This window comes from Periophthalmus magnuspinnatus, chromosome 11 (genome assembly GCF_009829125.3).
Source record: "Periophthalmus magnuspinnatus isolate fPerMag1 chromosome 11, fPerMag1.2.pri, whole genome shotgun sequence".
NCBI lineage: Eukaryota > Metazoa > Chordata > Actinopteri > Gobiiformes > Gobiidae > Periophthalmus > Periophthalmus magnuspinnatus.
In genome coordinates, this window is record NC_047136.2 from 29839898 (window position 1) to 29863579 (window position 23682).

The following is a 23682-nucleotide window of genomic DNA, read 5'->3' on the forward strand; positions in this document are numbered from 1 at the left end:
AGTGTATGGCTTCTGTAATGTTATTAAATGTTCTATAGTAGTGCCACACATGGCCCCTAAACACGCTCAGGTATAGGGAATACTTAAACATAACACTTTGATTTACAGTGGTCCCTTGTTTATTGCAGGGGATAAATTCTAAAAACAATAGGTGAAATATGTTTTTTTGCTCTAAAACCTCTCACCACACACTTTATACACTTTTCTCACACAGGCATTAACATTTTCTCACATTTCTCCCTCGTTTAAACACTCTCAAACCTTTTTATATTATATCCCTCTTTCTTGATGATTGCTTTAAAGGTGTTGTTCACGTGCCTCTGCTCCAGTGGTATCCGCAGAGGCGCCTCTCCGTGCACAGAAACTCTCCAAAGCGTTTCTGAAATTTGTTGGCACAGAACGTTTCATTGACGTGGGTTTTGTCGGGGAGAAAACTTGCAAATATACAGCACTTCACAGTCACACTGCGATCCAACATTTACGTCAATTTGGCTGAACACATTCTGTGCTGTACAGGAGACACGGGGCAGAGGAGACTGATTGACAATGGTCTACAGTCCCTTAGCCAATCAGGACGCAGAACACAATGCACGTTCATGCACTGTAAAAAAAAAACCCAAAACATGAAAAATTCCACACAAAAAAATCCGTCAAATAGCGAGACCGCGAAAGGTGAACCGCGTTATAGTGAGGGAAATCTGTATTCATTTTAAATATTATAGGCTCATCATCTCTTTAGCATAAGGTGAGTAGGGCCTATACACTGCCATGAAAACTTCCACTTTTAGTTTCACTTCAGAATCATGTTATTTTTGTGTTTAATAAATGCAGAAAGAGATTAGGTAAATGTGGAATAATTAGCAGATGATTTAACATAATATGGGCATAATGCACACGCAAATGTAACTCACATCCAGTGAAGGCAAATGTAGCACATTTGGTCGGAAAAAGGAGCTTGAGAGAGTTTGGTATTTTCTTCCTTTATTTGCCGTATGCACTGAAATACAAGAAACAATTCTGTGACCACGCCATTCACGTCTGAGCACACTTTTTTAATTGGACCAGCGAGGCCCCCACGAGTTGCCTTCACCTGCCTGCGTGAGTCGTCTGCTTATCTCCTGACTAAAAATATTATTTTACTTTGCTTTATGTGCAAAAAAATTACCAAAAATAAAAATGTCCAAATATTGTAATGTGATAATAAAATAGTGAAAAATATACAGTGGGTGGGTGGTCTATTCTAAAGTATTCCAATTGTACAAACGTAATATTAACAGTGACTGTCTCTTATTATTGATCCCACACTCTCCCCTGCAAAATTAATGGCGTCCCGACATTACACAGTCCATAAGTACAGGTCTTCAACTCCAGAGCCAAGATCACGAGAGTTGGAGTCAGTGGAGAAGGTACCATATGTGTCCATCAACAGTCTAATACATGGTGTATCTCCCTCTTCAACCATGTTTACGGGCAGACACCACTGGCCGAATGATATCTAAGAAGTGCTCTGCTTTACAGGCATGTACCTTTACTGAAAGATGATTCTTATACTCCTGTCTATGACTCATTGTACAAATTTTCCAGGTTGTTACCTCAATAAATTGGTCATGGTATATTAAACTGTGTTATGTCTAAATTTATCAAAGTGGCTATTACAAGCGTCTACGTGCATACGGTGAAACATAACACAAAACCAAGTGTAGAACAAGTTAACTAATAAACTAATCAAACATCGTGCTTAACTTTTCCTATTTGTAAGAGAAGGCTGACCTAATGTGTCATAAGTAAGGGTCTGAGGTGGCTTTCGCTGCCTGAAAGGATACTGTCTCGTGATGGCTGGTTCGTCTGCTTCATCTGATGATGCTGCAGGACTATCATCGGCGTCACCAGGCACCATCTCCTCCGGCTCGACCCTCGCGTTGTCATCACTGCTTAGCTGACTTTCTGTTGCACCTCCGGAGCCCCGTGTCAGAAGTTCCTCTCTGATGCTCGTGTCGTGATGTCTAGGGGTTGGTTGTGGATGGAACTCCTCTGCACTGGCACTCAGGCGTCCTCTGGATGAAGTGGGATGCTCCAACGGCCTTGAAATGATGGCTTGCCACTCTGTTTCACTTTCAGAGTCTTCTTCGTTTGAAATATTGTTCACAGCTTCTCACACACTTTTCTTTTTATTTGTGGACTTTGGCGTTTTTAACACAACATCTTCTTCAATAGGCAGATAGTCGCAGGGCAGCAACAAGTTTCTGTGAATGACTCGAGTTTTACCTGGGCCTCTTTCAGGTTTGATGACATAAACTGGGATGTCAGGTTTCTTTTCAACTATGACATGGACTTTCTCCTCCCAATAAGACCTGAGTTTCCCTGGGCCACCTCGCTGAGAAAAGTTGCGCACTAGCACCCTGCTTCCTGGTTGTAGCTCTGCTCCATATACTTTTCTGTCTTAATAATTCTTTGCTCGTACCTGCTCTTTACTGTCACTTTTGGATGCAATTTTGTAAGCTTCTAACATCCGCTTACGCCACTTTTCAGCATACTCACTATGGGATGTGCATTCTTCATTATCGTCACCAGGGGTCAGACCAAACATGATGTCAATGGGCAGCCTTGGGCTCCTACCAAAGAGCAGATAATGGGGGGAAATCCCAGTTGCCTCATTGCGCGTACAATTATACGCATGCACAACTTTGTCTAGTGAGCTCTTCCAGTCAGCTTTAGCATTTTCAGGCAGGTTTCTTAGCATGGAAAGCAATGTTCGATTGAATCTTTCTACCTGGCCATTCCCAGCCGGATGATATGGCGTTGTGTGTGAACCTAGGATGCCACAGTACTCTTTGAGCTTGTAAAACAGCTTGTTTTCAAACTCCCTGCCTTGATCATGGTGCAGCTTGCTAGGGAATCCAAACTTTAAAACATAGTCTCCAAACGGTTTTTCGGCTGCGGTTTTGGCTCACTTGTTTTTGCATGCATAGGCCTGGGCAAACCTTGTAAAGTGGTCCATGACTACTAAGATGTATTCATAACCCCCTTTACTTGGCTCCAAATGTAGAAAGTCTATCGACACTAACTTGAAAGGATGAGTGGTCACTATGTTGGTTAAGGGTGCTCTAGTTGGTCTGTTAGGGCGCTTGCGTTTGAGGCAGCTACATACCTTAGTGACATAGTGGTCCACATTCCGTTGCATGTGTGGCCAATAGAATCTCTCACGAATGAGTGCTAGGGTCCGCTCTACCCCAAGGTGACCCATTTCTTCATGTAGCTCTTTATACACTAGTGGGTGGAACACTTTGGGAAGGAGCAGTTGGGAACCAGTAGCAGTTTTTCTGTAAATGAGTCCATTGCTGTCAATGTACAGTTTCTTTCTTTCCTTTTTCGGCACTGTTAACTCATCGTGTTGTCCCCTGCCCTTATTGTGAGGCCACTGTTTTGTCTTAATGTAGTTTTTCACTTTTCCATAGATCGGATCTCCTTCTTGAGCTTTCCTCAGATCCTGCTCAGTGACAGCTGCTATGGAGGAAGTCACACATTCTGTTTGAGTGCAAGCTGTGGCGATTGTGATGGGGCACAGCCAAGGAGTATGTTTTTGTGACTCTGCATGGACGGCTTGGGTTATTGTGGCAATGGCATCTGGCTCAACCTCTTTGGAACACATTAGCATGTACTGGTTCATATCAAGTGGCATTCGCGACAGCCCATCCGCATCCCCGTTAGATCTGCCTGGCCTATACTTGATGGTAAACTCAAAATCAGCAAGTTCGGCCACCCACCTGTGCATTGTGGCGTTGAGCTTAGCAGATGACAGGACATAGGTTAAGGGATTATTGTCAGTATAAACGACAAATGATGGGGCATAATAAAGATACTCCCTAAACCGTTCGCAAATGGCCCATTTCAATGCTAAGAATTCTAATTTGCCGGAATGCAAATGATAGTTCTTTTCAGGGGGAGTCAATGTCCTAGAGCCGTAGCCGATAACTGCTAGTTTACCTTGCTGTCTCTGATATAGTACTGCCCCAAGGCCTTCTTGAGACGCATCACAGTGCAGCACAAACGGTTTCTCAAAGTCAGGGTAGCCTAGTATTGGAGGGTGCAAGAGGTGGTCAATGAGTTCACAAAGCACACTCTGATGCTGCTCAGCCCATGTAATAGGCTGGCTTGAGGGCAACTGATTTGTCTTGTTTTGTTTTCTGCTGGGTCTTTTTGTTGTGAGCTTTTGCGTGGAGACCTTGGATGTGCCTTCAGCTGACAGCAAACTGTACAATGGTCTGGCAATACGTGAGAAGTTCTGGATATAAGGGCGATAGTAGGAGATGAACCCTAAAATCTTTCTCAGTTCTCCAACATTTATAGGTTTACGGTCTTTGAGCGCTTGCACAGGTGCCAACTCACTTGGATCCATAGTATACCCATCTTTAGACACAATCTTCCCCAGAAATTTAACTTTGTTTTTGAAAACTTCGCACTTTTTCGGGGTTAGCTTGACACCATGCTGCTGATATCGGCACAGCACTGCTCTCAGATCTTGTAAATGGTCCTCAAATGTTTTACTGTGTACAAGGTTATCGTCCAAATATGGCTGACATGTTTCATCTCTCAAACCTGCTAGACACTCCTCCATGCTGCGCTGGAACTCTGCAGGGGCCGAGGAAAGGCCAAAGGGGATCCTGACCCACTCATACAGGCCCCACGGTGTTATGAAGGCGGTGAGGGGTCGGCTCTCCTCCTCCAGGAACCCTTGGTGGTAGGCCTTCCCCTGGTCTAGCACAGAAAACCAGGCACTGCCACATAAGCTGTTTAGGATGTCTTGCACACGGGGAATGGGGTGTCTATCTGGTATGGACTTAAGGTTTAGTTCTCTATAATCCACACACAGTCGCAATGTCCCATCCTTTTTGCGAACACACACCAGTGGTGAGGAATAAGGAGAGCGAGACTTTTGTATCCATCCTCTATTCAGAAGGTCCTCCAAATATTCCTTCACCTCTTTGTGAAGTGGTTTGGGTACTGAGGTGTATGTGCGTGTTACAGGAGTTGTGTCTTTAAGTCGGATCTTTAGTTTGAGTGACGGGATACAGCCAACATCTTGATCCCCTTTTGAAAAAGCTTGACAGTCTTCTCTTAATACTGCACGTACCTTGTCTTGCTGCTCTGGTGTCAGATGGTCGAGAGCCACCGGTGGATCCCACAGTTTCTTGTTCTGCTCTTGAGCGGGGCTTACACTGTACTTTTGACTCTCGGTTTTGGTGCAGCAAGTGTTCTCATGTCGCTCAGTCTGCAAAGGTTGTGCATGAGCTGGATAGATAGCTTTAGCTTGTTGGAGTTGGCCCAACACAGTACGGGATGTTAGAGTAATGTCACGACTGCTCTCATTAGAAACTGGAATAGACACTTTAGACCAGCCTCCCTTGTGTACACTTATTACTGTTTCAGATAGAGTTAGTCCTTCAGGCCACTTTGAGCTATCTACTGGTTCAAATAAAGCATCTTGTTCTGCTGCACAAGGATATCTGCGTACACTGCACTTGACCAACTGTGTTTGACCTGGGGGAATAGTTACTCTCGGCTGTCCTACTCTCACTATCCCCTCCCTCATGTCATCTTTTTTCGTAACCAGCTGAATGAATATTTCAGTCTTTGCACAATCAAGTGAGAATGCCTCCTGCACAGCTGCTGAGGTGAACTCTGGGTATTGCTCCATCCCATTTTTGACTAACTGTTCAATTATGTTATAGCCAATTATTGGTGGCTCCGCAACACCTGGCTCATTTGAAATCAAAACTGGAGCTAACAGTTCTTGTGCACCCTGGTTTGATGTATTGAGCCTAAACTTTAACTCAACCCAGCCCGAGAAAGGAATGACTGTTTGGTTTGCTGCCTTACCAACTAAAGTTTCATTTTCCCCCAGAAGCTCTTGCAGGTTGCGAGTCACAGTGTGAGGCAGGTAAGTACTACGCCAGCTCTCATTGATGATGGTTACTTGCGAACCAGTGTCCCATAGCGCTTTTGTAGATACTCCCTCAAAACAACAGTCTACCAGACACTTTCTGCCAATGAGGGCGTGAAGTTTAGCATGGCGGCGTGAGGACATTGGATCTGCATAAGTGGCACTCACCCCTTGGTGTGTTTTGTTACTGTTTTCCAGCTGAGCTTCAAGCTGTTTAATTCTGTCCAACAGTAGCTCTTGCATTTTGTTTTCAGACTCAAGGGATTTCTTTGGGGAAAGAGTGGATGGTGCCACCTTGTGGGGTTTAACATTTACTGTCTCTGACCGGTTAGCAGCACTCCGTGTTCCTCTGCACCCCCTTGAAAAGTGTCCTGATAATCCACATTTGAAACAGTGTTCACAGTGATTACTTTGCCCACTTTCTTCACATGCTTTGCACGCCCTTCGCTGAGTGCGCTTGAAACTTGGAGTGGTACGCTGCTGATGGTCCTGCAGATTTTCCTTTATGTCCGCCATTTCCTCTCTGAGCAAATTCACTGTTTCATACAGCTCAGTATCTCGAGGGCTGGAAGGTGCTGGAGCTTTGCGTGCCTTTGGTTTGACAACTTCAGCTTGGTCCTGTACTCCTACTCTCATTTCAGAAACAGTTTTGCTTTGAGTCTGTCCTGCTTGTGCTTCTGCCTGCAGCTCATTTACTTTTGGAGCTCTGTTTACAGCATTTTTGCGCTGTTTGGACTGACGCTCTGACTCTACACTAGCCGCTTCATTCAGTTTATCAATGAGAATCTCATCCGTTACTGTAGGATCATCTAAATAAGGCTTTAGCTGAAACTTAATGTGATCACTTATAAGTCCAGTGCTGACTGACCTCAGAAATTTTCTTTGGATCACTTCTGGGCTGTACTGATCATCTGAGCCTGACTCTTTAGATGCCAGGAAAGGTCTCTCTTTAAGCTCTATTGCCCTAAAAAGAAAGTTTTGGGGAGATTCACGACTGTCTTGGGTGACATTGACTAGTTTGTGATACAAGTCCATTGAACTGTCCTCTTTAAAGTGCCCCTTTAATATAGTCTTTAGCTGTGATAATGTGAGGTCACTTTTAACTTCAAGCGTGTCTCGTAAACTCAAACCTGGGCTAATGGCTTTGACAACAGCTTCAACCACTTCATCTTCACTGTGCCCTTTAACTAAGCCTCTTTCAATCTGGTGCATGAGATTTGTGAATGAGAGCTTATCTTTCTGTCCCTTTTCCCCAATCTGGCCACTTATTTTGAATTCTCTTCTGATTGTGACTTCTTGGAGCCTGTTTGTAGGCAAACTTGTGTTTGTATGGACAGAGGGCTCATTTTGTAGAGAAAGGATGCTTACTCTATCACTTAGCCTTTGAGTTTCATTGACAGGTGCTTGATCTATGATTGGCACTCCAGTCGTTCTTTCCTCAATATTTTCTGCTTCAGATACATTGGTTAGACTTGTGCCCGTTTTGGTTAAACTTAGCAACATGTTCAGATATTGTTCTGCCACTTCACTTTCCTCGTTTTCAATTGCGTTGTCTATTGAGTCTATGATGACTTTAATAACTGCCCGTTTGGTCGCTGCATGTCGGTAGTCAACTTTAGCACGCGCGCTCACCTCTTTGAGCTCATCCAGCTTCAGCGCCCAGAGCTGCTGTGACACTTGCTCCGCTAACTCTTCGAGACTCATTTTGCCGTGCGTTGCGGTGCCGCGCCTCCCTCGTGAATGCGCGTGGCCGTCAACGGGAAAGTTGTTCGGTGCTTCGGCGGTGGAAAGACACTCTCAGAAGTCTTTCTCCATCCCGGACGAGCCCCCAAGATTTGTAGCACATTTGGTCGGAAAAAGGAGCTTGAGAGAGTTTGGTATTTTCTTCCTTTATTTGCCGTATGCACTGAAATACAAGAAACAATTCTGTGACCACGCCATTCATGTCTGAGCACACTTTTTTAATTGGACCAGCGAGGCCCCCACGAGTTGCCTTCACCTGCCTGCGTGAGTCGTCTGCTTATCTCCTGACTAAAAATATTATTTTACTTTGCTTTATGTGCACAAAATTACCAAAAATAAAAATGTCCAAATATTGTAATGTGATAATAAAATAGTGAAAAATATACAGTGGGTGGGTGGTCTATTCTAAAGTATTCCAATTGTACAAACGTAATATTAACAGTGACTGTCTCTTATTACTGATCCCACACAAAACGGTGGAGCTTCTCTTATTATCAACAGTAGCCCTCTGTAGTACAGTAGCCCTCTGTAGCCTAAAGTTGTCGAATTCTTGGCATGAGGCAAAGACAAAGACAAATGTGCTAACAGGAGTAAACTTACATCATGCTGTCTCCATACCGACACTGAGATGTGTTTGAGCGAGGGAGCAGGGCGGGGTCGAGGCATGGCACTGTGCCGTATCAGAAAGTGATACTTCAGCTGAGGAGCAAACCAGGGCCTTGTGTTGTCATACCTACATGAGGAACTTTGCAGCTGCAGGGGCCCTACCATAGACTCTTTCTATAAATGGACATAGCTAACCTGCTAACCGCTGCTTTATGCTCACTTCCAGAAAGGAAGTGAGCATGGGCGCACTACCAGCTAAATCGACTCTGCCTCCAATTCACTTTACACTGGAAAATGGTCAGCCCTCTCTCTGTTACTGCTGCTGTCAGACTTGTCATTTTGGTCTTAAAATGTTCATATTAACCCGCTCTACATGATCCTGGGGTTTTTATTTTGCTATTGTGCCCCTAAATCAAAATTTGAACATTAATAACAGACAAATCAGGCACCTTCTTTCCCGCTAGTGTTTGCAACAGGTTTGACAGCGTTGCTAAGTGCAGCCCTGCTAAACCAACGGTGTGGGCGGGAAGGCAACAGCCTGGCTCCAGGTTGACTCTTTATTGGTATTGGTATTCGGTTGCTATGATACTCACGGTTGAAACTCGGCTCCAGATTAGCCCCTATAACTGCTAGCCTTGATGAGCTTCATTTCACTGGATCCGAACGCTGTGGGTGACATCACCCTCAGTCCACTTCTTTATACAGTCAGAAAAAAATGTCTTTGACCCACTGTCAACTGACTGTGCCTCGTGGTAGAGAGAAAACAAGAGAGCGGTTGAGCTCTCAGAGAAGTGGTTGGGGAGGAATGATATAAAGTTTGTGCAGGTCTGTAAACAAAAAACACCAAAGTACAGCGACATCATTCATCAGTTTTTAGTGATTATACTACACCACTGATTGCTTGTGGTGAGGTGGTGCTGCTCGCACAGTTGCCAGATTTAACCCTCTTACTTCAGAAGGTTGTTATGCCCATGAGCAAGGCATGTTTGCAATAATAGTGTTAAGTTTATGTTAAACTAGTTTGATCCTGGTCAAATCCTGGTCCAGTCCTGGTTTAAACCTGGTTTCATCCTGGTTTAGTCCTGGTTTTCCCTGTTTGTTTTCCAGATGTGGAGGGGTTTATGTGTAAGACACCAGCAATCGCAGACATTGTGATCCTGGTGGATGGATCCTGGAGCATCGGTCGCATAAACTTCCGACTCGTTCGGACTTTTCTGGAAAACCTGGTCAAAGCCTTCAGCGTGGACATCGACAAAACCAGGATTGGTGAGAGATGAATTTGGAACAGAATCGTATTATTTAGGAAAAATAGGATAGTAATAGTAATAGTAAGAGTAATAGTTATAGTAATTGGAGAGGCATTTAATACATTTTCAGACTATACTATATACCGATCATTTGTCATTTATTTAGTTTTACAAAATCTTAGTCTCAAAAAATTTTAAATAATAGAATGTAAATCTCTCATTATTGTTTAATCCTGCTTTATTCTTGTTTATGCCTGGTTTATTCCTGGTTTTTACCTGGTTTAGGTCAGGTTTAGTCCTAGTTCAGTCCTGTTTTAGTCCTAGTTCAGCCCTAGGTTAGTCCTGCTTTAGTCCTGGTTTAGTCCTGGTTTATACTTAGTTTAGTCCTAGTTCAGTCCTGGCTTAGTCCTGGTTTATACTTAGTTTAGTCCTGGTTCAGTTCTGGGTTAGTCCTGGTTCAGGACTGGTTTAGTCCTGGTTCAGTCCTGGGTTAGTCCTGGTTCAGGACTGGTTTATACTTAGTTTAGTCCTGGTTCAGTTCTAGTTTATACTTAGTTTAGTCCTGGTTCAGTTCTGGTTTAGTCCTGATTTAGCCCTGGTTCAGTCCTGGTTCAGCCCTAGGTTAGTCCTGCTTTAGTCCTGGTTTGGTCCTGGGTTAGTCCTAGTTCAGTCCTGGTTCAGTTCTGGTTTAGTCCTGGTTCAGTCCTGGATCAGTTCTGGTTCAGTCCTGGTTTAGTCCTGGTTTATACTTAGTTTAGTCCTGGTTCAGTCCTGGATTAGTCCTGTGTTAGTCCTGATTTGGTCCTGGTTCAGTCCTGGTTCAGTCCTGGTTTATACTTAGTTTAGTCCTGGTCTAGTCCTGGTTCAGCCCTGGGTTAGTCCTGATTCAGTCCTGGTTTATACTTGGTTTAGTTCTGGTCTAATCCTGTTATCTGTATGTATGTTTTCCAGGTCTGGCTCAGTACAGTGGAGACCCTCGTATCGAGTGGCATCTGAACGCTCACTCCACCAAAGAGGCTGTGATTGATGCTGTGAAGAACCTGCCATATAAAGGAGGGAACACGCTAACAGGTAAACACATCACAGAGAGGAAACGTGCTAACATCACAGTTTAGTTTAGTTTATTTGAAGGGATAGTGTGCAAAAAAACATTAATAGATGCTTTGCACCAGATTATAGCCGAAGCTAGTTTCCGCCTGTAGTCCCTGAACAGGTGAAAAATACAATACAATATAAAATATAAGCAATATAATACAATACAATATAAAATGTGACCAATATAACACAGGACCAATATACAAATATACAGTAAAGTAAATATAAGTTAAAAGTGCAATGTGTGATGTAATGTAATGTAATATAATGTAGTGTAATGTTATGTAATGTAATGTAGTAACACTATAGGTTGGTAATCTGGGGGCCATCGGATGGTACCCACGAGGGTAACATCTGATGGCAATGTACCCATCAAAGTTAAAAAGTTAAAAGTGCAATGTGCAATGTAGTCATGTTGTACCCGTCCAAGTTAAAAGTTAACTTGGGGAAACATGCTAACAGGTGAACACGTCACAGAGAGGAAACATGCTAACAGGAAAACACGTCACAGAGAGGAAACATGCTAACAGGTAAACACGTCACAGAGAGGAAACATGCTAACAGGTAAACACGTCACAGAAAGGAGACGTGCTAACAGGGGAACACGTCACCGAGAGGAAACGTGCTAACAGGTGAACACATCACAGAGAGGAAACATGCTAACAGGTGAACACGTCACAGAGAGGAAACATGCTAACAGGTGAACACGTCACAGAGAGGAAACATGCTAACAGGTGAACACGTCACAGAGAGGAAACATGCTAACAGTTGAACACGTCACCGAGAGGAAACGTGCTAACAGGTGAACACATCACAGAGAGGAAACATGCTAACAGTTGAACACGTCACCGAGAGGAAACGTGCTAACAGGTGAACACATCACAGAGAGGAAACATGCTAACAGGTGAACACGTCACAGAGAGGAAACATGCTAACAGGTGAACACATCACAGAGAGGAAACATGCTAACAGGTAAACACGTCACCGAGAGGAAACATGCTAACAGGTGAACACGCTATAACAGAAGGAAAACACTAACAGGTAAACATGCTACACAGACAGAACACGTTAACATCCTAAAAGGGGAATCCACTACACAGAGGGAACACACTACAAGGGATGAAATAATATTAATGTACTGTATTTTATTTATAACAAAAATATAATATAATACAGTCTGATCATGATCTGGAGTTATCAAATTATGTAAATGCCATATAAACAGTTTCATCTGATGTGAGTAATCTATCTCTCTGATAGTTCACCCCTGTGTAGGTCTTGACAAGGAAAATTATGCATAAAAGGACAAACTAATGTGACAAAGACATAAATGAAAGAGAAAATAGTAATAGACACACTATCAGAACTAATTATTGTGTTATTCTAGTTTATCTTCACACTGGCCTTGTAAATGCACTCAGCAATAGACCAGTACAACCTCATAAACTTGAAGCTCACCCTCACCTCTCTGTAGGTCTGGCTCTGACGTTCATCCAGGAGAACAGTTTCAAACCTGAGTCCGGATCTCGTCCTGGTGTTCCTAAAATCGGGATCCTGATCACAGATGGAAAGTCCCAGGATGACGTCATCCCTCCGGCCCAGAGCCTGAAAGACGCCGGCATTGAGCTCTTCGCCATCGGTAACATACATACATGTTGGGTTTACATACTTGTTGGGGACATTACAATGACTTCAGTTCATTTTTTGGAGACTTATCCTAACCTTAACCATAGTCATTACATGTCTAACCTTAACCTCAAACCTAACCTTAATCTCTAACCTTAGCCTGAACCCTAACCTTAACCTGAACTCTAAACTTAACCTGAACTCTAACCTTAACCCTAACCTGAACTCTAACCTTAACCTAAACCCTAACCTCAACTCTAACCTTAACCTCAACTCTAACCTAAACCTGAATTCTAACCTGAACCTGAACCCTAATCTTAACCAGAACTTTAACCTTAACCTATTTGAACCCTGATCTGAACTTTAAACCATGTTTTTGATCTGATAATAAAGGGTGGATGAATAAAAAAAGATAACTTTTCACTATTCTAAAAATATTTTGCTGTTAATTGCTATGGCAACAATCCTAATTTCTCATAATTTGAAACCCATGGATTATGTCCCTGTGTCCTTGAGCAATTAACTGTCTTAACCCACCTTTATTATCCAGTTTTAGAGGGATGAGAAATTACCACTGCTGCTATAGCAAGTAACAGTTCAAAACAAAATATGATCTATTTTGAATTGTGAGAAGCCCTCAAAATGTCACGTATAACAGTACTCCGTAAATTGCAGTTCCTCTTCCCGCTGTGAGTGAGTCTAAACTGACTTGAGGTTCATGTTGACAACATGAAATTATTTGAGCATTTGTGTTTCTTGCAGCTCCTTCAGATATGATTTTGTTTGTCTCAATTTATGTCTGTTTTTGTGCAATGTTTTGTCCTTCACATTACATTCACTTGAAATTATAAATCAGATGTTATTTGCTGATAATTAGTTTTCCCAAATACTTTTTTACTTTTACATGAGTAATTTCTTGAACCACTACTTTGTACTTCTACTTGAGTACAATGTTTGGCTACTCCTGACTTTGACTCTAAAGTATGGGTCAAATGCAGAATTAGTAGTTGTAGCTGTTAACTTGAAAACTACCACTTCCATTTAGATTACTGGAGATGTAGACAGACAAAGAAAGTGTTACTTAAACATGTGTGAATGAAACAACTCCAGGTCTGTTTTTAGGAGGTAACAATTAAAACATGCCTTAAAGCTCACAGGACCTTTAACCAAAATGACCATAACTGATAACTGACTGCTCTGTGCTCAGGCGTCAAAAACGCGGACGAGGCGGAGCTGAAGGGCATTGCATCGCCCCCTCTGGACACTCATGTGTATAATGTGGCTGACTTCAGTGTCATGAGTGATATCGTGGAGGGTCTTACCCGGACGTTATGTGAGAGAGTGGAGCACCTCGACAAGCAGCTCAAAGGTACCAGTCATCTACAGTCCCGGGAGTTTAACCTGAGCTGGAAACAAGCCAGAATTCTCAGGTGGAATTTGGTGTTTAACAGTCAGATGCAGATTTGTTGACCTGGTTAATATTTCTGTAATTACTGGGATTATCCATATTAAACAAAAACTGGCATAAAGTTCAGCTACTTCTACTCCACTTCCACTCTACCATAAATTAAAGGCACTGCAGTAGATTTTTACAATCTTAAAAATGTGAAAAACAGAACTAGTTCATTTTAAATAGTTAGCAGTTGTCCAAAGTTATTTCTCACTTACTTACTTATTTAATGCATTCAGAGCATATTAATTATTCACCGGGATAAGTTTACAAGTGGTTTTCACTAACTCTCAGACAATAACACTCTTTATAATTAAATACAAACAGCAGATTTATTTTTACCTTAAGAGTCTCTAAACTAAAAAATAAAAGTGTCAAAACTACTAAATATAGTGTGTAGTAGTGTTATGAAATAGTTATAGAAATATCTTCTAAAGACTTGCCTCTCTTGTCTCAGGTGGAGGTGATCCGGCCCCGCCCCCTGCCGCTGTGTCTCCGCCTCGTGACCTTGTGACCTCTGACATCACAGCGAGGAGCTTCAGAGTTTCCTGGACCCATGCACCTGGAGAGGTGGAGAAGTACCGCGTAGTGTTTTACCCGGCCAGCGGGGGGCAGCCTGAGGAGAAGGTACAGAGTCTATTCAATAGAATGTGTTTTATTGTTACAGTTTGTCAGAGAGGATGCTTGATGGGAATACTTCACAGTAGAAAGAGAGCAATATACACAAATCGGAAGAAAACTTCAAAAATGTTTTTCGTTACAGAGTACTGAATACCTGCATTAAATAAATTAATACGTTTACATTGAGTTGCATTTAAATTATAGTTTAAAGATGCAACATAGGATTAAAAGCAGCTTAATGTTTGTTTCACTGCTTGCTATGATTGACTGGAGAAGGAAAAATTAGATACGCATTCAAAACAAGAGCAGTGTTTTATGTTTTTCTCACTAATTTTGTGCAGTCAGAAGCCTAAATTGTGTGTTCAAATTCTGCCATGTATTCCTTTCATTTTAGGAAAGTAAATCGATTCTGAATACCATCAAATGAAAGAGTAACTGTACCAGAATACAGTTACTCAATATTAGTATTCAGAATATGTATTATTGGTACATGTATTGTTACTTCCCAACACTGCCGATATATCGGTTTGGCCGATATATCTGGTCGATATTTGCACTGGACAAAATGCTCTTAACCAAAAATGTTAAAAATCAGCCCTACATGCGAGACTAAAATATTGGAAGAGTTTATCAATCACTGGTTTCTCTGGATTGTAAAGAATCTGTATTGGCATTGTTATTAAAATAAACAAAAAAGCATATTAGTTGATGTTTACTTTGAAGGTTGAGATGAGCGAGATCTAAGCTATTTGACATTGTCTGATCAGTCAATTCCTTCTAAATCCTCTTTGATTTCAGAAGGGTCTGGAGCGTGAAAAACCTCTTAAATTGGGACAGTTCAACCACACCTGTGAATTTGTATCACGTGTCTCTCAAATGTAGAAGACACCTCCTTTCAAATGTCTGTATCATTCAACAAAACTAAATCTATCACTTCTTTTACTTGCGATAAATCAGAATTTGGTGCCCCTTTTGCCTCTTTTTTAACATACAGCTGCCATGTTTGTTTTTTACCAAACTGATCATGCCCAGAAACTGCACTAAACTGGTTCAAGTCCTATCTAGAAAACAGGAAGTACTTTGTTGCAATTGGAAAGTGTGTCTCAGATAAAATGTCCCTGAGCTGTGGGATGCCCCAGGGGTCAATCCTGGGACCCCTGTTGTTCAATCTCTACATGCTGCCATTAGGTCAGTTAATACACAGCAATAATGTGTCCTACCACAACTCTGCAGATGACACTCAGATCTATGTCTCACTGCAGCAGGTGAATATGGACCAGTGAATTCACTCTGCCACTGCATCCAACAGATCAGTGTGTGGAGGCAAAACAACTTTCTCCAGCTAAACTCAGACAAGACTGAAGTCATCATCTTTCGCCACATAAACATAGAGAAAGTGTCAGCAGTCACCTCCAGTCCCTCTCTGTAAAACCTTCAAATCAGGTTAGAAATCTAGGGGTAATAATGGACTCGGACTTGAACTTTAACAGCCACATCAAATCAATAACATCTGCAGCTTTTTATCATCTAAAAAACATTGTCTATGCATTTATCTCCAGTAGGTTAGACTGCTGTAATGGCCTGCTCACTGGCCTCTCCAAACAAGCGTTAAGACAGTTGCAGTACATCCAGAACGCTGCTGCTCGGGTCCTGACTAGAACCAGGAAGTACAACTTTATAAGTTCTGTGCTCAGGTCTCTGCACTGGCTCCTGTGGCTCAGAGAATAGACTTTAAAGCAGCTCTGCTTGTGAACAAGTCTCTCTATGGCCTAACAACAAAGTACATCTACCACATGTTAGAGCCACATGAACCATCTCATACTCAGGACTTCAGGGGCAGGTCTCCTGCTGGAGCCCAGAGTCAGGGTTAAACATGGGTAATCAGTGTTTCAGTTTTGTGCAGTTAAAACTGGAACAGTTTTCCTGAAGATGGGAGACAGGCCTCTACTTTGACAATGTTTAAATCCAGGCTCAAACTGTTGTGTTTAGGTGTGCATAAGACTGAGCAGTTTTTATTCTGCACTCTTCTATTTTAAGGTTAATTTTATTATGACTATTTGTGATTATTTATGTTTTCATTTGTTGTATTGATTTTAATGTCTTTCTTATTCTGTAAAGCACTTTGAATTACTTCCTCTATGAATTCTGCTGAACAAATAAACGTGCCTTGCTATGCCTCTCTCTGATTAGTTAATCCACCTGTCAATCACACCAGATCCACTCATCTTTGTAAAGTTTATAAAATGTTTTATCATATGTTTCTCTGTGTAATGTTGATTCTTGTTGTATACTGTAGGTGGTTCCTGGGTCTCAGAACAGTGTGGACTTGGACTATCTGAACTCTCTCACTGAGTACCAGGTGGCTGTGTTTGCTGTGTACCGGAGCTCAGCCAGCGTTGCTCTGAGAGGAAGCGCCACCACATGTACGTTTTCATTTATTGCACCTAATTTCCTTGATTTCCTGTTGTAAAAAAAGGTGTTGGGGATTTTGGATTGTGTTAGAGTAGTCATTGTAAAGAGCAAGAGTCATGGTTTTCATTATGTTTGTAAATCTAACTTTTAAAGTGCATATGCCAGGTTTCCATATTTTTTATAATTCCTCTTTGGTTTAGTGGGAAGTACCTGTGCTAAATATTTCTCATAGTTGCACATCAGTTAAGTGACAGTTTATGGAAAAAAAGTTGACTCAAAAGCAGAATCCCTCTGCCTATGTCATCAACACAGAAAACTCCATCCAAAATGCAGAGACAATTTACTCACAACAAAAAGATTTTTTGTTGTGAGTAAATTAAAGGTGAAAATAAAGGTGCTGTCATTTATTTTAATCTGATGATAACACATAAATTATGTTATGGTTGCTACATCTATGGAATTACTTTCTTCGTATGTCACATCTGTTGACTGTATCCAACCAGGAAACAAAATTATAAACTTCACCAAAATAAAAATAAAAAAAATCTATCTATTTATCTCTCTCTCTCTCTCTCTCTCTCTCTCTCTCTCTCTCTCTCTCTCTCTATAATATAATATATATATATATATATATATATATATATATATATATATATATAAATCTATATCGTCAGTTTTGGTCTATTGAGCGCACCTGAATATAGGCCGCACCGACTCAATTTTAAAAGAAAATGTATTTTCTTTTAAAATTGAACCACACTTGAATATAAGCCGCAGGTTTTTATGTTGTAACTTGAGATATTTACACAGAAAGATGGTACACAGAGATTTTTTGAGTTTTAACCCTTTAAGGACTGAGCACGCTATGGACCAGTATAGCTCACCTAGACTTTTATTCTTTTTTTAGCCATAAAAATCGTGTTAAAGGAAGTATCAGAATTGAATGCAGTTTTTCACACAACTACCTCTATTTTACATATCCATCTGTATTTTTTTCTTTTACGCATTAAATAAATGACTGGGGCTCTCATTCGTCACCTTCGAGGGACAACAGAGGCAGATTACTGTAATGACGGTAAAATGTTTAGATAGCCCCATGTCTCCGCTTTGAGACACTGTTTGAATTGAGAGCACGACGAGCACGAGTTACGCTACTGGAAAGTCCGCAACCGCGCTCTGTCGGCGACGACAGCATTTGACGCTATAGAGTTAATTTAAGACATGCTTTTTTTCAAACTGTGCTTGAAAATCGTCAACACGATATCAACATGGGATGAAAATACCTGCATGTTTAGAAAATAAAACAGCACTAACACGGCATCAACATAGTACCAACACGACAGTAACATGGGATGAACATACCTGAATGTTTAGAAAAAAAACTGCACCAACACAGGCCAACTGCTTTTATTTTCTCTGAAAGCTTTTGTTGACTTTTTACATTGCACTTTTACATCTTCCCACTGCCGCCTCCAACGTCTCACCATCAATTCATTGATGCCAATTTTACGTGCAGTGGCTCTAGTTCCTTCTTTGACAGTCAAGCTTTTTTTTTGCATTTCTTTGTGTGTTTTCCATGATGAGGGTGTGTGCATGATGTGCAAAATGACAGTTCAAAATCAAAACTAGTGTATTCTCCAGCGTAATCTTTCCCCACGTCTGTCTCACTTTTGCATTTACTGTTACAGAGTGGCTGTTAGCCAGTTTTTATTTTATTTTATTTATTTTACCTTTATTTTACCAGGTAGGTCGGTTTAGAACCAATTCTCATTTTCAACGACGACCTGGCCAAGAAGCAGAAATTTCAACATACAACAGAATAACATCCATACAGGCAAAGACAAGACAAAACAACAACACTAAGACAGTTACTATTTTCCACTATTTACATATATACACATAGGTGAGCAGAGTTTAAAAACAGAGTTAAAAACAAGTACATTGGTCACGTACTATAGATTTTATTGAGTTGATGAATGAAGCTATTGGTATCATAGTACTAAGTTTTTGAGTTTTTTGTAGATTGTTCCAGTCGTTGGGTGCAGCGAACTGAAATGATGATTGACCAAAGGATGTACGGACTCGTGGGGTGATCATGGTGATAATGTTACTGGAACGTAGGTTATATGTGTTATCAGAAATATTGATGAGTGAGCAAAGATAATGAGGGGTTTTACCAATTCATGTTTTATAGATGAATTTGTACCAATTTATTAATCTGTGGGAGTGAAGTGATGGCCAGTCAACCTGTGAGTACAGATGACAGTGATGGGTAGTGAAAGGGGCAGCTATGACAAAACGGATTGGTGAGTGATAAATGACATCAAGTTTATGGAGGAGAGTTTTTGATGCTGACCTGTAGATGATGTCACCGTAATCGAAGATAGGGAGAATTGTCATTTTGACAAGGGTGTGTTTTGCGGAATGGGAAAATGAGGATTTATTGCGATATAGAAAGCTGATTCTTGATTTGACTTTGGAAAGTAATGTGTTAATGTGAATGTCAAAAGAAAGTGTATTGTCAAGCCATATGCCTAAGTATTTGTAAGAATTTACTAGTTGTAGATGTGTGCCGTCTAGGGATGAGATGTTGGCGTGGTAGGGAATCTGAGGTAAATTTCGGTTGAAAATCATATATTTCATTTTGGTTGTGTTTAAAAGAAGACAAAGGTTGGAAAAGGCGTGTTGGAGACTGGTGAAACTGTTGTAAAGAGCAGAGGGCTGTGTTAAGGCACGGGCTGGATGTGTACAGAATGGTGTCGTCAGCGTATAAATGTATGTGGGAGGCGCCAGCAGCAGAAACTACGTTATTAATGTAGATTTTAAAAAGGGTTGGTCCTAGTATGGACCCTTGAGGAACCCCTGTGGTCAGGGTTAGGGGGTCAGAATGATGCCCCTCAGCTCGCACCAACTGAGTGCGTCCCGAGATGTAACTCCTAAACCATGCCAGGCACTTCTCTGAGAAGCCTATTTGCTGAAGTCTGCTGAGTAGGGTGTTGTGATCTACTGAATCAAAGCCTTTAGCCAAGCCCACAAAGACAGCCACACAATATTCTTTTTTATCTATGGCACTTATGATGTCATTTAAAACCCTAAGTGTCGCAGAGATACACCCATGGCGAGTTCTGAAGCCAGACTGCATATCCGTAAGGATGCTATAGGTTTCGATATATTGTGTAAGCTGTTGATTGATTTGTTTTTCAATGACTTTGGAAAGGCAAGGCAGGATGGAGATAGGCCTGTAGCAGTTAAGGTCTAGACTATCACCCCCTTTGAAGAGTGGAGTGATTGCTGCTGACTTCCACTCCAGGGGTAGCTCACCAGATTGTAGTGAGAGGTTAAACAGGTGAGTAATAGGTGCCACAATGATGGGTGCTGCTAACCACAGAAAGGAGGGATCCAATGTATCCAGCCCAGCTGCTTTATGAGTGTCCAACTTAAGAAGCTCCCTGAGCACATCATTCTCTTGTAGGAGTTGGAATGCAAAAGGAGGGATGGTTGAAGGGAGGGAGTTATGATTAGGTAATAAGTCAGAGGAACTGACCAAAGCAGTGGGCGTGGCAGTAGTGAAGGCATGACCAGCTTGGATGAAATGTTTATTGAGCATATTTACCATGGTGGCCTTGTCTGAAACTATAATCGCCTCGGATTTAATTGCAATTGGCAAATGTGCAGATGAATTTTTATTTTCCATAGTTTTAACTGTCTGCCAGAATTTTCTAGGGTTTGAGCTACATTTTAGGAATTGATTTTTATAGTATTCAGATTTTGCCTTTCTGATTGATTGTGTGCAACGACTCAATAGGGTCTTGGATACCCTGTGGAGTGTGTGTTTGAGATGGATCAGCTCAGTCAGCTCAGTGCTGATCCAGGGGCTGAAACGATTTTTAATTCTGACCATTTTTAAGGGGGCGTGTCTGTTCAGGATAGAGATGAATGTGTTTTTGAAATGAGAACATGCATTTTCAACAGAGGGAATAAGGTTAATTCTGTGCCATTTTTCTTCTGCCACATCATGCAAAAAGGCTTGCTCATTAAAGTTTTTAAGATGTCGTTTATGGATGGTTAATGAGGAGACTTAATATTTGTACCATTTCTTAATATACAATACGGCAATGATCACTGAGACTCTGGCAGAAAACTGCAGATGTGTACTTTGACGGTCTGTTAGTGACAATGACATCAATTAGGGTTCCTTTTTCATGCAAAGATTTACTGATGAATCTGCTGGGAGCCTCAACAAATTTGAGAGAGATTTAGGCATCCAGTTTGGAGTTGCACCGGGTGGGTGGATTAAGCATATCCAGTTCAGTCACCTAGCAACAAAATTCACAAGGATGTGTATGGGGCAATGAGTTCACTGAGGGCAGATAGGGCACAGGCAGGGGCAGATGGTGGTCTATAACAGCCAGCTACATTGATAGAATAATTCTTAGAGAGACGGATAGTCAGTACTAGCAGCTCAAACTGTTTGGACACAGATCTAGACAGTAGGACAGAGCATTGCAAACTGTCCTTATAGTAAATGGTGACTCCACCGCCTTTAGTAAGTCTGTCCTGTCTGAAGATATTGTAACCAGAAAGAGCTACCACTGTATTAGGCACAGATTTTTTAAGCCAAGATTCTGAAATGACCAAAACATCAGGGCTAGCAGACTGGACATATACTTGCAACTCGTCCAACTTAGGAAGAAGACTTCGGATGTTTAAAATGCATTAGACCGAGACTTTTACGGCTACAAAACTATCGTATGTAATTTGATCTTTAAAAGTGTTTTAGATAAAGGGGTAACCAACAGAGGGAAGAGAGATATTAGTGAGGGAGCTATGGTCAGGACCTGGCTTGGCTGCGTGTTACCTGAAATCAGTAACAAAAAGACAATTAAACATCTTTGTTTAAAATATTTGCTACATGTGACCTTTTCTAATGTTTCTTGTCTGGGACAGAAATATAAGCACAACTAAAAGGAATGACAAAATTGTCCTGTAGGGCAAGGACACACATTAGATGGGTCAGATCCAAGAGATCAGGACAAGGGATGAAGGATGTACGTCCTTTTGGATGTATTTCACAGGTTCCCCTGCCTGGCAGAACAGGAGTGTGAAATGTATAGTAACATTTGGGTTCATAATGTAGGCCGGAGCTTGTGCGTGAGATTGCGCTTTATCGACTAGATATAGTCGGCCTCGCCTCCATGCACAGTTTGGGCTCTGGAACCCAACTCCTTGAGAGGGGCTGGACTCTCCATTTCTCTGGCGTTGCCCGCGGGGAGCGGCGGCGAGCTGGTGTGGGCTTGCTCATTGCCCCACAGCTCAGCCGCTTCGTGTTGGGGTTCACTCCGGTGAACGAGAGGGTCGCGTCCCTGCGCTTTCGGGTCGGAGACAGGTCTCTCACTGTTGTGTCAGCCTACGGGCCAAACAGAAGTGCAGAGTACCCGGCCTTCTTGGAGTCTCTGGGAGGGGTACTAGACAGTGCACCGACTGGGGACTCCGTTGTTCTCCTGGGGGACTTCAACACCCTTGTGGGTAACGACAGTGACACCTGGAGGGGCGTGATTGGGAAGAACGGCCTCCCTGATCTGAACCCGAGTGGTGTTTTGTTATTGGACTTCTGTGCTAGTCACAGTTTGTCCATAACAATACCATGTTCGAGCACAAGGGTGTCCATTGGTGGCACGTGGCACCAGGACACTCTAGGTCGGAGGTCGATGATCGACTTTGTTGTCATGTCATCTGATCTCCGACCGCGTGTCTTGGACACTCGGGTGAAGAGAGGGGCTGAGCTGTCAACCGATCACCACCTGGTGGTGAGTTGGATCCGCTGGCAGAGGAGGAAGCCGGACAGACCTGGCAGACCCAAGCGTATCATAAGGGTCTGTTGGGAACGCCTGGCAGAGCCTTCTGTCAGAGGGGTCTTCAACTCACACCTCCGGGAGAACTTCTCCCTGATCCCGGGGGAGGTTGGAGACATGGACTCCGAGTGGGCCATGTTCTCCACCTGTATTATTGATGTGGCCGCTCGTAGCTGTGGTTGTAAGGTCTGCGGAGCTTGTCGTGGCGGAAATCCCCGAACCCGGTGGTGGACACCGGAAGTTAGGGATGCCGTCAAGCTGAAGAAGGAGTCCTATCAAGCCTTGTTGGCTCGTGGGAGTCCTGAGGCAGCCGATGAGTACAGGCGGGCCAAGCGTGCCACGGCTCATGCGGTTGCAGAGGCAAAAACTCGGGGTTGGGAGGAGTTTGGGGAGGCCATGGAGGAGGACTATCGGACGGCCTCAAAGAAATTCTGGCAAACCGTCAGACGCCTCAGGAGGGGGAAGCAGTGCTTCACCAACACTGTGCGGGTGGAGAGCTGCTGACCTCGACTGGGGATGTTGTTGGGTGATGGAAGGAATACTTTGAGGATCTCCTCAATCCCCCCGTCATGTCTTCCAAGGAGGAAGCAGAGACTGGAGACTCGGAGGCGGACTCGTCCATCACCCTGGCTGAAGTCACCGAGGTGGTTAGCAAGCTCCTCGGTGGCAAGGCTCCGGGGGTGGACGAGATCCGTCCCGAGTATCTCAAGTCTCTGGATGTTGTGGGACTGTCTTGGCTGACACGTCTCTGCAACATCGCGTGGCGGTCGGGGACAGTACCTGTGGAGTGGCAGACCGGGATGGTGGTCCCTCTGTATAAGAAGGGAGATGGTATGGAGATGGAGATGGGAGGGTGTGTTCCAATTACAGGGGAATCACACTCCTCAGCCTTCCCGGTAAGGTCTACTCCAGGGTACTGGAGAGGAGAATCTGACTGATAGTCGAACCTTGGATTCAGGAGGAGCAGTGTGGTTTTCATCCCGGTCGTGGAACACTGGACCAGCTTTATACTCTCCATCGGGTCCTCGAGGGTTCATGGGAGTTTGCCCAACCAGTCCACATGTGTTTTGTGGATCTGGAGAAGGCATT

At 42.7% G+C, this 23682-nt stretch overlaps 1 protein-coding gene across 2 annotated transcripts in view; it reads left to right on the forward strand.

Annotated features, from left to right (window-relative positions):
- The window catches only part of LOC117378761 (collagen alpha-1(XIV) chain-like), a 141065-nt gene that overhangs the window by 41072 nt on the left and 76311 nt on the right, over window positions 1-23682 (forward strand). For both annotated transcript variants that reach the window (XM_055225455.1, XM_055225457.1), the window contains exons 6-11: window positions 9398-9556; window positions 10489-10608; window positions 12107-12271; window positions 13466-13627; window positions 14166-14335; window positions 16626-16752. In XM_055225455.1, the coding sequence (XP_055081430.1) occupies window positions 9398-9556; window positions 10489-10608; window positions 12107-12271; window positions 13466-13627; window positions 14166-14335; window positions 16626-16752 (903 nt within the window). The remainder of the gene's footprint in view (window positions 1-9397; window positions 9557-10488; window positions 10609-12106; window positions 12272-13465; window positions 13628-14165; window positions 14336-16625; window positions 16753-23682) is intronic.